The sequence below is a fragment of the Acipenser ruthenus genome, chromosome 5 (genome assembly GCF_902713425.1).
Source record: "Acipenser ruthenus chromosome 5, fAciRut3.2 maternal haplotype, whole genome shotgun sequence".
Taxonomy (NCBI): Eukaryota; Metazoa; Chordata; class Actinopteri; order Acipenseriformes; family Acipenseridae; genus Acipenser; species Acipenser ruthenus.
Window position 1 is genome coordinate 54,297,273 of NC_081193.1, and position 14,601 is coordinate 54,311,873.

The following is a 14,601-nucleotide window of genomic DNA, read 5'->3' on the forward strand; positions in this document are numbered from 1 at the left end:
TCCTGGGTCTTCTTCCATGGAGCCCACTTTCGCTCAAAAAGCGACGGATGGTGCGATCAGAAACTGACGTACCTTCACCTTGGAGTTCAGCTTGTATCTCTTTGGCAGTTATCCTTGGTTCTTTTTCTACCATTCGCACTATCCTTCTGTTCAATCTGGGGTCGATTTTCCTCTTGCGGCCGCGCCCAGGGAGGTTGGCTACAGTTCCATGGACCTTAAACTTCTTAATAATATTTGCAACTGTTGTCACAGGAACATCAAGCTGCTTGGAGATGGTCTTGTAGCCTTTACCTTTACCATGCTTGTCTATTATTTTCTTTCTGATCTCCTCAGACAACTCTCTCCTTTGCTTTCTCTGGTCCATGTTCAGTGTGGTGCACACAATGATACCAAACAGCACAGTGACTACTTTTCTCCATTTAAATAGGCTGAATGACTGATTACAAGATTGGAGACATGTGTGATACTAATTAAAGAAACTAATTAGTTTGAAATATCACTATAATCCAATTATTTATTATCTTTTCTAAGGGGTACCAACAAATGTGTCCAGGCCATTTTAGAATATCTTTGTAGAATAAGCAATAATTCATCTCTTTTCACAGCTTCTTTGCTTTATTCTATGACATACCAAAGGCATGCAAGTATACATGATAAAATAGCTTTTAATTTCATCAGGAAGACAGCCAGCCTTAAATAAAGAAACCAATCATTAAAATAGATGGTTACGTACCCGAGGGGACGTGTGTAGTGATAGGGGAACTTTGGCCACCCCAGTGTATAGTGCATAGAGAAAAGTAGGACGGAGACCCAAGCTGACCGGCATAGCGGCAGTGGGGGCACTAAGTAAGCAGCACTTTTTTTTATAGTTTAATTATTGTGTTTTATTTTCCCTTGTCATTTCGCCTTTGGTTTTCATTATTATTTTTGAGCACCTGTGAGTGCTCCTGCACGAACCTGACTGTACCTGTGTTGGTAACCCTGTGGTCCTGATTAGGCCACGGGCAACAACATCCTCTGTGGGCTAAAATACATTAAAAAGAAAATAAATAAAACTGGGCACCTGTGTGTTTTCAAGTACCATCTTCTGTCTCCTGTGTCCGTGAATACCCCCACCCTTCCATAAACTCCAACAGGCTTTAACAGACTTCCTGTAATCCAAAGGATTGCAATGGTCCTTTCTCTTTTCTTGCAGGAGCACGGGTCTCCAGGGAAACAGGAGCGGCTACACCTGCTAGTACTCCAGCCCAGGAGATGTTCAGAGGTGCAGCGCTCACAATATCCAATTGTAAATAAATACCCTTAAAACCCCAATGTCTCTGTGTTTGGCTTGCTGTCCCTTCTGCTGTTTGCTCAGCTTAAGGAGCCTCCACGTATTTCACAGTCCGCATTCCTAATAGTGTATTTGCTACAAGCACAGTTCATATACAGTCCATTTCAAATGATTCACTACAATCTTATAGTGTTCGTTTACCAGTTTACTTGTCTTTGATCCCAGGGTTGCTTCCTGTGTTGTAATCCCAGTGTGTGCTGTCTTTCAGGCCCAAGCTCTTGTGGTCACCAGAAACAACGTTGCAGAAACAACGTGCAGGTGCTCAATACTTTTTTTAACCAGCTTGTCAATAAAAACACACTTTATAAAAACGTGTCGGTGTCCTTTGTACTCCATCGTATTTGCGTCAAGATTACACAATTCAGAAGAACAGGCCGTCATTTGGCTCAACTGTTCTTTTAATACCCACAGTCCATGTAAACAAAACAAATCCCAATTTGCGGCTTTAAAGAAAATGCTTCTAATGAAGTTGGTGCTTTAGCCAACTGCTTGTGCACTACAGTCTGTGTACAAAGCGCGTTCCACCTTATCTCCTTTTTAAACCATGCAAAGCACACAGTCATTGTTAACATGTATTGGTTCTAGTTCTTGTGTTCTATTACTGGCGTTTCCAAGGCTGTTGGGTTGTTTTTCTTATAAACAACAATGGTCACTTGCTTTTTTAACATTGTATTCAAAGCGGTAACCTTTCAATACACTTTTAACAGAGTACTTGCCCGACTGCTGTTTGAAGTTCACGTCCCTTCTATTTTTCCGTTCTGGTCCTCTTCTTTTTATCCGACTACTACATATAGTGCTGAGCGTTTTGCTTCTAACTCATCTCTTTAGTTGCAGACATATTGTAAGGTCTTGTTGTAAAAATAAAGGCACACACACAAGGGCCACGGCCACGCCCCCCTGCCCCTGCTGCTATGCTGTCTCTGCCTGCGTTCAGAGCAATATAATGGCTTTTATTACTTTTTTGAAAACGAATGAATATCCGAACAAATATTTAAATTGTGCGCGAATATCCAAACATGAAAATCCTGTGTTCGTCCCAGCACTAATATATACAGTATATATATATAATCAGACGTAGTCGAGTCCTCAAACCTTGAGTCCCGAGTCCATGTCCTGAGTGTCGAGTCTGGGCCTAGTCTGAGTCACTATCATTCAAGTCCAAGTCCGTGTCACAAGTCCTTGACTTCGAGTCTCGAGTCCGAGTCCGAATCATTGAAACAAACTCAAATCAATTTTCATTAAACTAGTGGTAGTAGTGGGGGAACAGTTTACCTAATAGACATTGTCTGATATCCCTCAGGAAAAATGCACAAATGATAATAAATAAATAAATAAATAAATAAATAAATAAAAGTGATTTTGATTTATTTTTTCTAGCTAGATTATTCAATTGACATGTCTTTGTCAACTTGCCTGTCACTATCTTCTTTTCTTTTGTAAATGGAATACTGTTTGAATGTAACTGAAGTTTATAAGCAAGCTTCAAGTTCAAGTTTGTGGACGTTGTTTTTCCACTTTGATAGACGCTGTGATCTGGACTATAGAGCAGGTGTAGTGTTAGAAAGTGGTACATTGTCAAAATATGGTAAACGTACCAAAACTTGACCTGTATAATGTCAGAAAGTGGTACGCTGTCAGATTGCAAGTGGTAGGCTGTCAGATTTTGGTACAGGTGCAATCAATTGCGATCTGATGGGTATTTTCCTATTGTCAAAAAGAGGTACATTTACCATTAATTATACATAATTATTTTTTGTAAACTTAAACTGGAAACAGACAATCAATTTCGTAAAAAGATAAAACAATTAACGAGAAGTCCACCGCAAAGTTGCACAAGTAAAAAAATAATTACAAGATCCAAGGTATTGCATATGATCAATATTTGCATGCTATTTTCATAATGGTGGAAAAAATATTATAAATTACATTAAAAACGACTGAAAAATATGATAAATTCAATTAAAAAAGATTCACCTCTGACTATAACATATACTTTTTACTTCAGGTAGAATCTGCCAATCTGATTTAGACAGAACTGTAGATATACTGTGTTCTTAAATACTACAGTTAGTATTATTTTTATTATTTGTTTTGCAAAACAGAAATGTTATGTTTCACTTTCATTAAGTTTGTAATACAATGATGCATTTACAAGATTGTGCTTTAGTTCATTTGATTTCAGATAATGTAGTAAAGAGAAAGGCTCATTAAAAGCCAAATAATTACTTACTTGTTTACCATGCTGACATTATTTATTCCTTCTAAAACTTAATGCAAAAGAGAAAAAAACTTGGTCTGCGATGGTTGCAGTTGGATTTGTGTTAGGATGTGTTTACAACCAGTTGGATTTGTGTTTACGCTACAGCCTAACTTGCTTAGGTTGTAGCGTCTTATACATCCCCTGCAAGTATAAAAATGTTTGTTTTGTAGCAGGTACAGGGTGAAAAGCCTCCCTGCCAAGCTAATTGTTTTTCTTTAATTTAATTGTTTAATTTAATTGTTTAATTGTAGTATTATTTGTTAATTGTTTTGGCAGTTGACTCGTTATTGTAAATTAGAGCCAACTGCCAATATTTAAGGAGAGCAGTCAGTCTGCTGTGTGAAGAGCCCAACTGTATGTCGTTTGTATTGGAAAAAGGACTGTGTGAACCTGCTTTTGTTATTATTATTTGTTTATTTAGCAGACGCGTTTATCCAAGGCGACTTACAGAGACTAGGGTGTGTGAACTATGCATCAGCTGCAGAGTCACTTCCAATTACGTCTCATCCGAAAGACAGAGCACAAGGAGGTTAAGTGACTTGCTCAGGGTCACACAATGAGTCAGTGGCTGAGGTGGGATTTGAACCGGGGACCTCCTGGTTACAAGCCCTTTTCTTTAACCACTGGACCACATGTACTTGAGTGTTTGTTTTACTGTCAGGTAAATGGCTCAGTCGACCTGCGAGTTAGTCAGGGACCTGTAGAGTAAGTGCTCGGAAGAGCTAGGTGTTTACTTTGTTTTGGATTTTTTTAAAAAAATAAAAGTGTGCCTTGTGCGCTGAAAAATCAACTTAAATCTCTGGGTCACGTTTTAATAGGGGCACAAACCCAGAAATAAGGCTAGTCCTGTCATAAAAATGAGCGCTATGTCCGACACAACAGGTTACCTGTCAATAGTGTGGATGCCCATGATGAAAGACTGCACGTCTGGGCTGGGGGGGCAGTAGAATTTGCAGCGAGTCTGAGCGCTGAGCACAGTGCCATCACTCAGAGTGAACCTGTAGACTGGACTGATGGCTGTGCCGTGGGCCATCACTGCAGCAAGAAAGAAAGAGGGATATATTAAGCAATTCCAAATAAATGATACTAAATCAATTCTTAAATATCTGAAAGGGGAAAAGGGACCACAGAGTGGAAAAATATCTTATGCTTCATAAGGAGTAGGGAGTGAGGCACCGGCCTTACCCTCGTGCAGTATGTGCTTGGCGTAGGACGGCTCCTTGCCCTGTGGCTGGAAGAAGGCATAGATACACTTTCTGACCAGGTCTTCCCAGCCAGGGCAGCCTGTTGCTCGCAGTGCACTTGTCTCAATAGAGATAATCTTCCCTGAAAAGTAAAATGACCTTGCTTCAGAGATACTGCAAAATCAGTGATGCCACAATATCAGTATTATTTACCAGGACTTCACCTGCTAACACTTGGCATGCATATTTCTCAGTGTAAAGGCAGGCTATCCCACACAAAATCAGCAACAGTGATTGTGGATGTAAGAAAGATAGCCCCACACAAAAACTAGCCAAAACAAAAGGTCAAAATGTGTAACATTTTCGGCAAACATCCATAAAATGTGACGTTTGTAATTAATACTATGTGAAACAGTGTCATGCCAAGCGCTCCAGATATGGTTTTGGGTCTGGGAGTAACTTACCCTTTTAACATATTTTAACACTGAGAAAATAACATGTATTTTCTGGGGGTAAAATGCAACATTACCTTGAAGTCATGAGTAATCTCAATAAATACTGTACAATCTTTAATGGTAAAGGGGTAGGCATTAAAAAAGAGCCTTCCATTTTAACTGCAAAGTTACTTTGAACTACTGAGGATGAGGAATGGGGAGAAAACATAAATCAGTTTATGAATATACAAAAGAAAACAAATGTTTTGAAGTATACAAAAAGCAAAAATAGCAGAAGTGGGTCAGATGAGTCAGAAGATGCATAGCGTTGCAAATACTGCTGCATTGAGGACCACCTGGAAGTTGGTTACTTATTCCCGGTTCCTTATTCGCGGTGTAGTTGACAAAGCAGCGCGTCCTTTTTCTTTGTGTTATAACTCACTTACACATCTTGCTGCTCAATTAATATATTGCAACCATTTAAAAGATAACCGCTCCCTCTTTCAAGAAAAACGAAAATATTCATAAAAAATCTGTATCAGAAGCATAGCGGTACCCCATAGATTACCTGCCTGTTTTGCCCCATTTACCCCCTTAGACACTTTGCTCACTAAATATGATTTTCTGCATTTTTGCATATTTTTGACACTGAATGTTATCAGATCTTCAACCAAAATCTAATATTAGATAAAAGGGACCCTGAGTGAACAAATAACACAACAATTTGATACATATTTCATTTATTTATTAAAGAAAGTTATGCAACACCCAATGCCCCCGTGTGAAAAAGTAATCACCCCCTTAGAATCAATAACTGGTTACGCCACCTTTAGCAGCAATAACTGCAAACAAACGCTTCCTGTAGTTCTTGATTAGTCTCTCACAGCGCCGTGGAGGAATTTTGGCCCACTCCTCCATGCAGAACTGCTTCAACTCAGTGACATTTGTGGGTTTTCGAGCATGAACTGCTCGTTTCAGGTCCTGCCACAACATCTCAATGGGGTTTAGGTCTGGACTTTGACTTGGCCATTCCAAAACTTTAAATTTCTTGTTCTTCAGCCATTCTGATGTAGACTTGCTTGTGTGTTTGGGATCATTGTCTTGCTGCATGACCCAGCTGCGCTTCAGCTCACGGACGGATGGGCCTGACATTTTCCTGTAGAATTCTCTGATACAGAGCAGAATTCATGGTTCCTTCAATGATGGCAAGGCGTCCACTACCACCACCATGCTTGACCGTTGGTATGAGGAATGCAGTGTTTGGTTTTCGCCAGACATAATGGGGCCCATGTCAGCCAAAAAGTTCCACATTTGACTCATCTGTCCATAGAACATTGTTCCAGAACACTTGAGGATCATCCAGGTGCTTTTTGGCAAACTTGAGACGAGCATTCATGTTCTTCTTAGTGAGCAATGGTTTCCGCCTTGCTACTCTGCCATGAATTCTATTTTTGCCCAGTGTGTTTCCAATGGTGGAGTCATGAACACTGACCTTAGCCGAGGCGAGAGAGGCCTGCAGATCCCTGGATGTTGTTCTAGGGCTCTTTGTGACTTCCTGGACGATTTTACGCCTTGCTCTTGGAGAGATTTTGGCAGGACGGCCACTCCTGGGAAGATTCACTACTATCCCAAACTTTCTCCATTTGAACAATATGGCTCTGACTGTGGTTCGGTGGAGCCCCAGAGCCTTAGAAATGGTCTTGTAACCCTTTCCAGACTGATAGGCATCAGGAATTTCTTTTGTTCGTGGCATGATGTGCCTCTAGAACCTGTGTGCTGACAACTTCACTCTGATGATAAGGGCCAAAGTTAGTCAGATTTATATTGGGCAGGGCTGGCCCAAATCAGGCCTGGTTGTTAACCGAAGTACTCAAACAGCTGACCCTAATTATCCCTTTAATTGGGTTGAGTTAATTGGGGGGGGGGCAATGTTTTCACACCTGAAGATTGCATGTTTGATTACCTTGCACACCAAACAAATGAAAGAAGCAACAAACTTTGGTATCATTTTCTTCTCTCAGACTCCCTCTATATACTACTACAACCCACAAAAAAATATGACCAAATACAATGTGAAAAATATGTAAAAATGCAGAAAATCAGACAGGGGGCAAATACCTGTAGGTATCCCTAGATAGGTTATTGTCTTCACTTTGCAAAAATACTAAAGATTTTAATTAGCAAGCCATACCCCACAAGCAGCAGCACAACAAAGTGTAGCCCATTATAACCAATACAGAATGCACAGGGACACGTTTATTGATGCCCCATGTACCCCCTTAGACGCCTTGCTCACTAAATATGTTGGTGTCTTATGATAGGGTATCATCTCCTCTTTCCAAAAACACTAACAATTTTAGTGAGCAAGCTGTACCCCACAAGCGGCAGCACTCCAAAGTGTAACCAATAAAAATGCATAGGAATCCCTTCGCTCTTGTTGATAAACAGGGTCCAAAGTATGATGCTGAAGTTCACTTCTTATTTGGCCTGCTTCTTATTCGCATTCCAGCTTCTTATTCGCATCCCGCAAATGTAACGCAAATTGAATAAGTAACTGGTGTATTTCAGGGGTTGAATAGCTTTGGGCCACTTATTTCAAAGCTGATTCTCACACAGGGGGAACCCTTCTACGTCACTGTATTTATCCTAACCGAAAACGGATTTTGATACAAAAACAGTAAAAATCATATAATAATCCGGGACGTCATCATTTGCAAAGACTGTAACTCATTAAGAGTTTCCTCGCTCAAAACATATGACTATATGACCATGTAACAGGGGAGATCTGTGCTGGCTATCTGGCGCATGTACCATCCTGCAGGAGCCTGTAAGATCCACCTGTCATTCATGGAAGTGACACAGAGAGGTTGGGTGAGGGTGTGTTGTCATCCATGACATACAGGCAGCCATTTCTATGCTAACTGAGGAATTCAAAGAGAAGCTTTTACAATTTCTAACAAAGGTAAATGCATATTTACTTGTTTTATGTTTTCCTCAAATTTAGGGTGGGAAATTTGTGCTGTGTCTTAAATTCGAGGGCGTCTTAAATTAGAAGGAATACAGTATATTTGGGTGGAAACAGCAAAATCTGCTGAATTTTTCCACAGGTTAATCCGTTATGCCTATTTTCTAATTTGATCCTCTGTTTTATCCTCCGGCATCATTTTCTGTGGTTCTAAATGAATAAGTAATGAGCATTTAAGCAGATTTATCTATCAAAATAATATTTCCGGTTCAAATGTGTTAGCAAATGATATATAAACACAATCGAAAATAGTACTAAACCAGCGGGAAAAAATAAGTAAAAACGCAAATGCACACAATTCCAGCTGTAAAAGCAAAAAGGGGAAATTCTTGCTTACGGAGCTTGAGCTGATTATGTCATTTGTAGAGACTTATTGGAATTGTTTAATTAGGGCAACATAAAACAAACAAACAAACAAACATGAACTGAACAAATTAAGGCAGTTATAGGTTTGAAAGGAAAGTTTTTTCTTTCATTTTTATGTTATAATCCCAAGCCAAAATCCCAACACCCATCTATACCACCAAAGTCTATGCACCCCAACCTCCCGCACATTCCCACCCCCAGCACCCACAGACACCCAGACTCAAACACAACCTCTGCTACGGCTCTCTCATCTTGTACACTCTCCCAGGGCCTCCCCATAGCTAACTAACACCCCCCACCCCCTAGATGGTGTAGCCCGTGCACCTTACAATAACTTCAAGCAATAACAGTGATGCAACAGGAAGGCCGAGTTGGGGTCATTGGGGCACGGGGCAAGGATGGCGAAACAGGAAGCGGGGAGGAGGTTATGGCAGGGGCTGGCAACTTGCCAGTGGGGGACAGGGCTTCCAGGTCACCAGTGGGTGTAAAGGGCGGGAGAATGACTCAAGGTCGTCGGTGGGGTCCCCGGTGCGTTTGGGGCGGGTGCAGGTCTGGCCCGCCCCTGGTAAAGATCCAATCAATCCCGATGCAGTACCACGGTCCGGCCTCGGTGGGGAAGCCGGACCTGGTAGACCACCTCACTCACTCGCTTGAGCACCTAGCAGGGACCCACCCATTGGTTCTCCAATTTCAGACAGTGGCCCCGAGTCCTCAGAGGGCAGTACATCCAGACTAATTGCCCTGCTGTGAAGCGTCGGCCCTTAGCGTGGACATCATAGTTACGTTTTTGTCTGACCCCTGCATGTTGTAGATGAGTCCGGGCAAAGTCATGGGCCACTTCCAAGCGGTGCTGCAGCCACCGTGCATATTCGGGCCCAGCGGCCCCGTCCAGGTCGGCCGTACATGATCTCCGGTGGCGTACAAAGCTCCAGCCCAAGCATGAGGAGGGCAGGGGTGCAGGCGGTCGACTCCTGCACCGCGGTGCGGCAGGCCAGCAGCACCAGGGACAGCTGGACATCCCAATCCCGCTGGTCCCTCGCCGTAATCAGGGCCAGCTGAGCGCCCAAGGTGCGGTTGAAACGCTCAACCAACTAATCGCTCTGGGGGTGCAGAAGGGTCGTCTGGGCTTTGTGGATCCCCAAGCGGGCGCACGTCCCTTGGAACACCTTCGACTCGAAGTTCCTCCCTTGATTGAAGTGCAGCTCCGCGGGGACCCCGAATCGAGCAAAGAACCCCTCCACCAATGCTCACTGTATAGGCCTCCTAGTCTGGCAACGCGTAGGCCTCCGGCCACTTGGTGAAGTAGTCCATGACTACTAGGACGAACCGATTCCCCCAGGTAGAACGCGGAAAGGAACCTAGAATATCCACCGCCACTCTCTCCATTGGTGCCCCTAGCTGTTGCTGTTGCAGAGGGGCACCAATAACCTTTGCGGTGCAGGCGTCACATCAGCGGCAGTAATCCTCTACGTCCTGGCGGCACTGTCCCCAATAGAACGCCTGTCGGAGTCTGAGCAGTGTCTTAAAGACCCTGAAGTGCCCAATGCCCGGGGCTCCATGATAAACAGCTAGCAGTTCTTCTCTCAACCCCTGCGGCACCAAGACCTGCCACCTGCACTCTAACCAGCATCTCTGCAGCACCCTATCTCGAAGGGCCATTCCGGGCCATTGGGACCACAGTCCCTTCACTGTGGAAGAATATGCGGCTACTTCTTCCCAACACAGTCTCCTCTGCTCCTCTAGCCACTGTATCACCAACTTCAGCTCGGGGTCCTGTTCCTGATGTTCTCGCCAACCCCTGAAATCCTGTGGTAGCAGGACGCTGAATACCAGCTCAGCCATCTCACGCAGCTCCATCTCTCTTTCATCCCGCCAAGTACAGTGCCGGCAATCGTCATCCACACAAGGGCGTCTGGCCAGTGCGTCTGCGTTCTGATGCCTCTCCCCCGTACGATGCTGGATCATGTACTGGAAAACCTGCAACTGTTCGATCCAGCGGGCAACCTGCCCCTCCGGCTCCTTGAATGACATGAGCCATCGCAGTGCGGCATGGTCCGTGTGGACAACAAAGGGGAGCCCGCACAAGTGGTGTTTGAAGTGCCAGACAGCCTCCACCACAGCCAGCAGCTCTCTCCTCGTCACACAGTAGTTGCGCTCAGTAGTTGCCCTACTAAAATAGGCCACCACCTGCTCGCCCTCCGGAGTCTGCTGGGCCAGTACAGCACCAATCCCCTCATCGCTGGCGTCGGTGTCCATGATGAACGGCCGCCGTAGGTCAGGGGCAGTCAGGATGGGTGCCTGGCACAGGGCTCTTTTGAGCGCGTCGAAGGCCTTCTGTTTCACCTCAGACCAGTTGAAGAGGACTTCCTTTCTCATCAGAGTGTGCAGAGGTGTGGCAATGATGGCAAAGTCAGCTACAAACCTGCGGTAGTAGGAGGCGAGCCCCAGGAATGCTCTGTTGGCGGAGGGTAGTCGGTGGCGGTCAGTCCCTCACAGCTGCAATCTTGTCCGTCTCTGTCGCAATTCCCCTTTCACTCACCCGATGGCCAAGGAACGACACCTCCCGTCGCAGCAGGTGACACTTCTCTGGGTGCAACTTCAGGCCTGCCCGGGTCATCCTGCCAAAGACTTCTCACAGTGCCTGAAAGGCTTCTGCGAACTTACTCCCGTGGACGAGCAGATCGTCTAAGTAGACGAGGCAGTGGGTGGGCGGCACGCTACACAGGACCTTTTCCATTAACTGTTCAAAGGTGGCCGGGGCATTGCAGAGCCCGAACAGCATCGTGCGGAACTGCCCTTGAGAAGTTGGTCTTTGGTCTCGCTTCAGGTGACAGGGCCACCTACCAATATCCACTCCTCAGATTCAACGAGGAGAACCATTGTTAGCTGGCCACCAGGTCTAGAGACTCGTCGATGCGTGGTAGGAGATATAAGTCTTTTTTCGTCACCTCATTCACCTGGCAGTAGTCGACGCAGAACCTCCAGGTGCCGTCCTTCTTCGGCACCATCACCACTGGGGAGGTCCAAGGGCTGTCGGAGGGTTCAATGATGCCTGCCGCCTTCACCTCCTCTAAGACCTTGTCTGCGGCCTCCTGGGGGCGCTACTTAATGGGGCGGGCATCCCCTGTGTCGATGTGGTGCTGCACCAGGTGGGTCCTCCCTACATCATCAGGCGACGCGGCGAAACTGTAGCAAAACTCGTACAGCAGGTCCCACAGCTGGCGGCGTTGTGCTGGCTATAGTCCCTCGCAGCTCCTCTTCCAGACGGTGCGTGCGGCAGCAGTGGCAGGGTCGTCAAGTGTAGACCTCCTTGCGGTTTGGGGGGAGGGGTCTGGGGTAGAGACAGGGTAGACAGAAAAGGGGACGGGGTAGACGGAACCACCCAGGGTGGCCCGCGGGCGAGGTGGGGACCCTCCAGTCCTTCCTGGTGGGATCGCGTGGGACTTTGGCGGTCTTGGGGGGGAACGGGGAGTTCCTGGCAGTGACAGTGGTGGGCGTCTGACTCAGTGGAAGACATGGGGGGGGGGTATGAAGACCACACAGAAGCCCCGGCCGAGGAACCGTTGGCCCGGCCATGGGTAAGCAGGAGGGGGTGAGCCGGGGGAAGCTGGACCTGGTGCATGGGGGTGTTTTTCTTTCTTGTGCCCTCAGACCCAATGGTGGGCCATCTCTAAAGCTCACTGTCCTGGACTGTAGGTCCAGCTGCCCCCCAGCAAACCGGAGGAAGTCCAATCCCAGTATGCACTGTTCTTGCACCTCAGCGAGCCAGACCGAGTGGTAGAACATGCGACCAGTCACCTCAATGGCCAGGCGACTCTTTCCCTGTGTCAAGTAGGGCAATGTAGGGTACACTTTTGTTACTTTGACACAGTTCTTTCAGCACATGTAAGTGCCAATTTAATAAACAGAAAAGTGAAAAACCAAACAGTGAAAGAAAAAGGAAAGGAAAAACTCTGCAATAAAACTACAAAATAAAGTCTTGCTTTAGGCAGGGTCTTGCAACCTCCACTGGCCTGCGAGGCACCTTGATGCTGTTCTGTTCCCTCAGTACACTTTTATGGGGTTGCCCAGATCCCAGTGAGCTAAAATAATTAACGTTCCAGGGACTCTACTGTACCAGTTTGGGTGCGTAAATAAATTCAAATCGAGCTTCTGTCTTTTTCAGCCGCCTCCACTGTCTTTCTTTGTTCTCTACTGCCATCTGCTGCTGTATCAGGCATCAGCAGTTTCTTTCTTTTATTTGTTTGCTTGTTTCGTTGTCTGCAGGCTTTCGCTCTCTGTGAGCACTCCAGTTCTATGGGCAGAGCTTCCGCTCATTGTATCCTGCTATGGGCAACCCAAGGAGCTGGAGAGCATCATTTTTATGGGGCCGACCATACCCCCAAGACCCGCCCCTCAACCAATCAAAGCGGTCTGAGCAACACACCCTCGCACAACCTCTTTGTGTCAATGCCATGATTGACAGGTGGGTCAAACCAGGGCTTCCGACATCGCCTGCAGGACCACGCATTCGCCCGATAGCCAGCACATATCCCCCTGTTACAGTGTGATATAGGCTAATTGTGAGTAGACTTTCCCCAGTTACCCCACATTACAAAGTGTCCTTGAAATTGAATAAACCAAAATAACATTAATTAAAAACAAATAATCTTTAAATTGTAAACAAAAAATACTAAAACACAAATAGCAGTTACTTTGGATTTACTTACTGGATTCTGCAGAGTCAACGCCCCGGGGGCGTAGAGTTGATGTTAATGCAAAAGTGAGGGAGGGGCGCTGACTCAAGACAGGGGCAAAATAACAAGCAATATTACTGTAATATTTTTAACATTACCTAGATTGATTATGTTTAGAATTAGGCAATTTACGGTAAATTTCAAAAAGTGCAGCACAGTTACGTTAAAGAATCAAGAAATGCAGTTAACATTTATTAAATGGTGAAATACAAAGTAAACGGTTTGCCTGCAAAAAGGGTGCTGCGTAAGTCCACTGTAATGTCATTCTACATTTAGAATTACGCATGTTTAAAATTAAAAAAGTAAAGCACACACACAGTTACGCTAAAGAATCAAGGAGTGCAGTTAACATTTATTAACACTAGAACTGCCACGGCAGTCATTTTTACGGTTTTCACTTTTAATTTAAATTACTCTACGTCTGAGAAAGATACACGGTTGTCCGTTCTTGACTTTTTCAAAATACTTGTAGTGTTTGAAAGGCAGGATCGCAAAAATAAACAAAGTTATAATCCCCTCTACCTTTGACTGCCTTTTACAATACATGTTTTTATTTTAAATATACAGTGGCTCTCAAAAGTATTCACCCACCTTGGACTTTTCCACATTTTATTGTGTTACAACATGGAATCAAAATGGATTTAATTTAATGATTTAATGGCTTTTGCCACTGATCAACACAAAAAAAGTCCATAATGTCAAAGTGAAAAATAAAATCTACAAATTGTTCTAAATTAATTACAAATATAAAACAGAAAATAACCTACAATATTATATTATTTTTATTTACAAGCCTGTTGTTATCTCTACTGGACCTGGCAGCCATCAATTCCTTCATTTTGTATAAGGAATGCACCGGGGAAAATATCAGTAGGAGAGATTTCATCTTGAAGCTAGCCACAGCGCTTCGGCAGAAACATTTCGATCAGAAAACTGCAAAGCTGCAGGCTGCAGCAGCTCAACCTGGATTCAGTGCTGCGAGTGACACACACGCACACAAGAGAAAACCTACTTGCATTTTACAGTTTTGTATGTACATATACCCGTTTACACCTTTTTCATTTTTTGAAGTGGTACTTTATATGTGGTAATCCTGTGCTTCTTCGGTAATTATTTAGACTGAACTTCAAGTTTGATTTTCTTGTTTTTTGTACTGCGCTGTCAAGATGCTTATCAACAGTACATTTTCTTAGATGATCCAAAGGCACATTACAAGTTGAGCAAAACAGAATCCCACCATCTGCGTGCAACTTCACCTTTTCG

At 44.5% G+C, this 14,601-nt stretch overlaps 1 protein-coding gene across 3 annotated transcripts in view; it reads right to left on the reverse strand.

The window, feature by feature from the left end:
• ncoa1 (nuclear receptor coactivator 1) overlaps positions 1–14,601 on the reverse strand; it is a 126,012-nt gene that overhangs the window by 58,605 nt on the left and 52,806 nt on the right. For all 3 annotated transcript variants that reach the window (XM_034004273.3, XM_034004274.3, XM_034004272.3), the window contains exons 8-9: positions 4,779–4,919; positions 4,481–4,628 (exon numbers count right to left, since the gene is read on the reverse strand). In XM_034004273.3, coding sequence (XP_033860164.3) covers positions 4,481–4,628; positions 4,779–4,919 — 289 coding nt within the window. The remainder of the gene's footprint in view (positions 1–4,480; positions 4,629–4,778; positions 4,920–14,601) is intronic.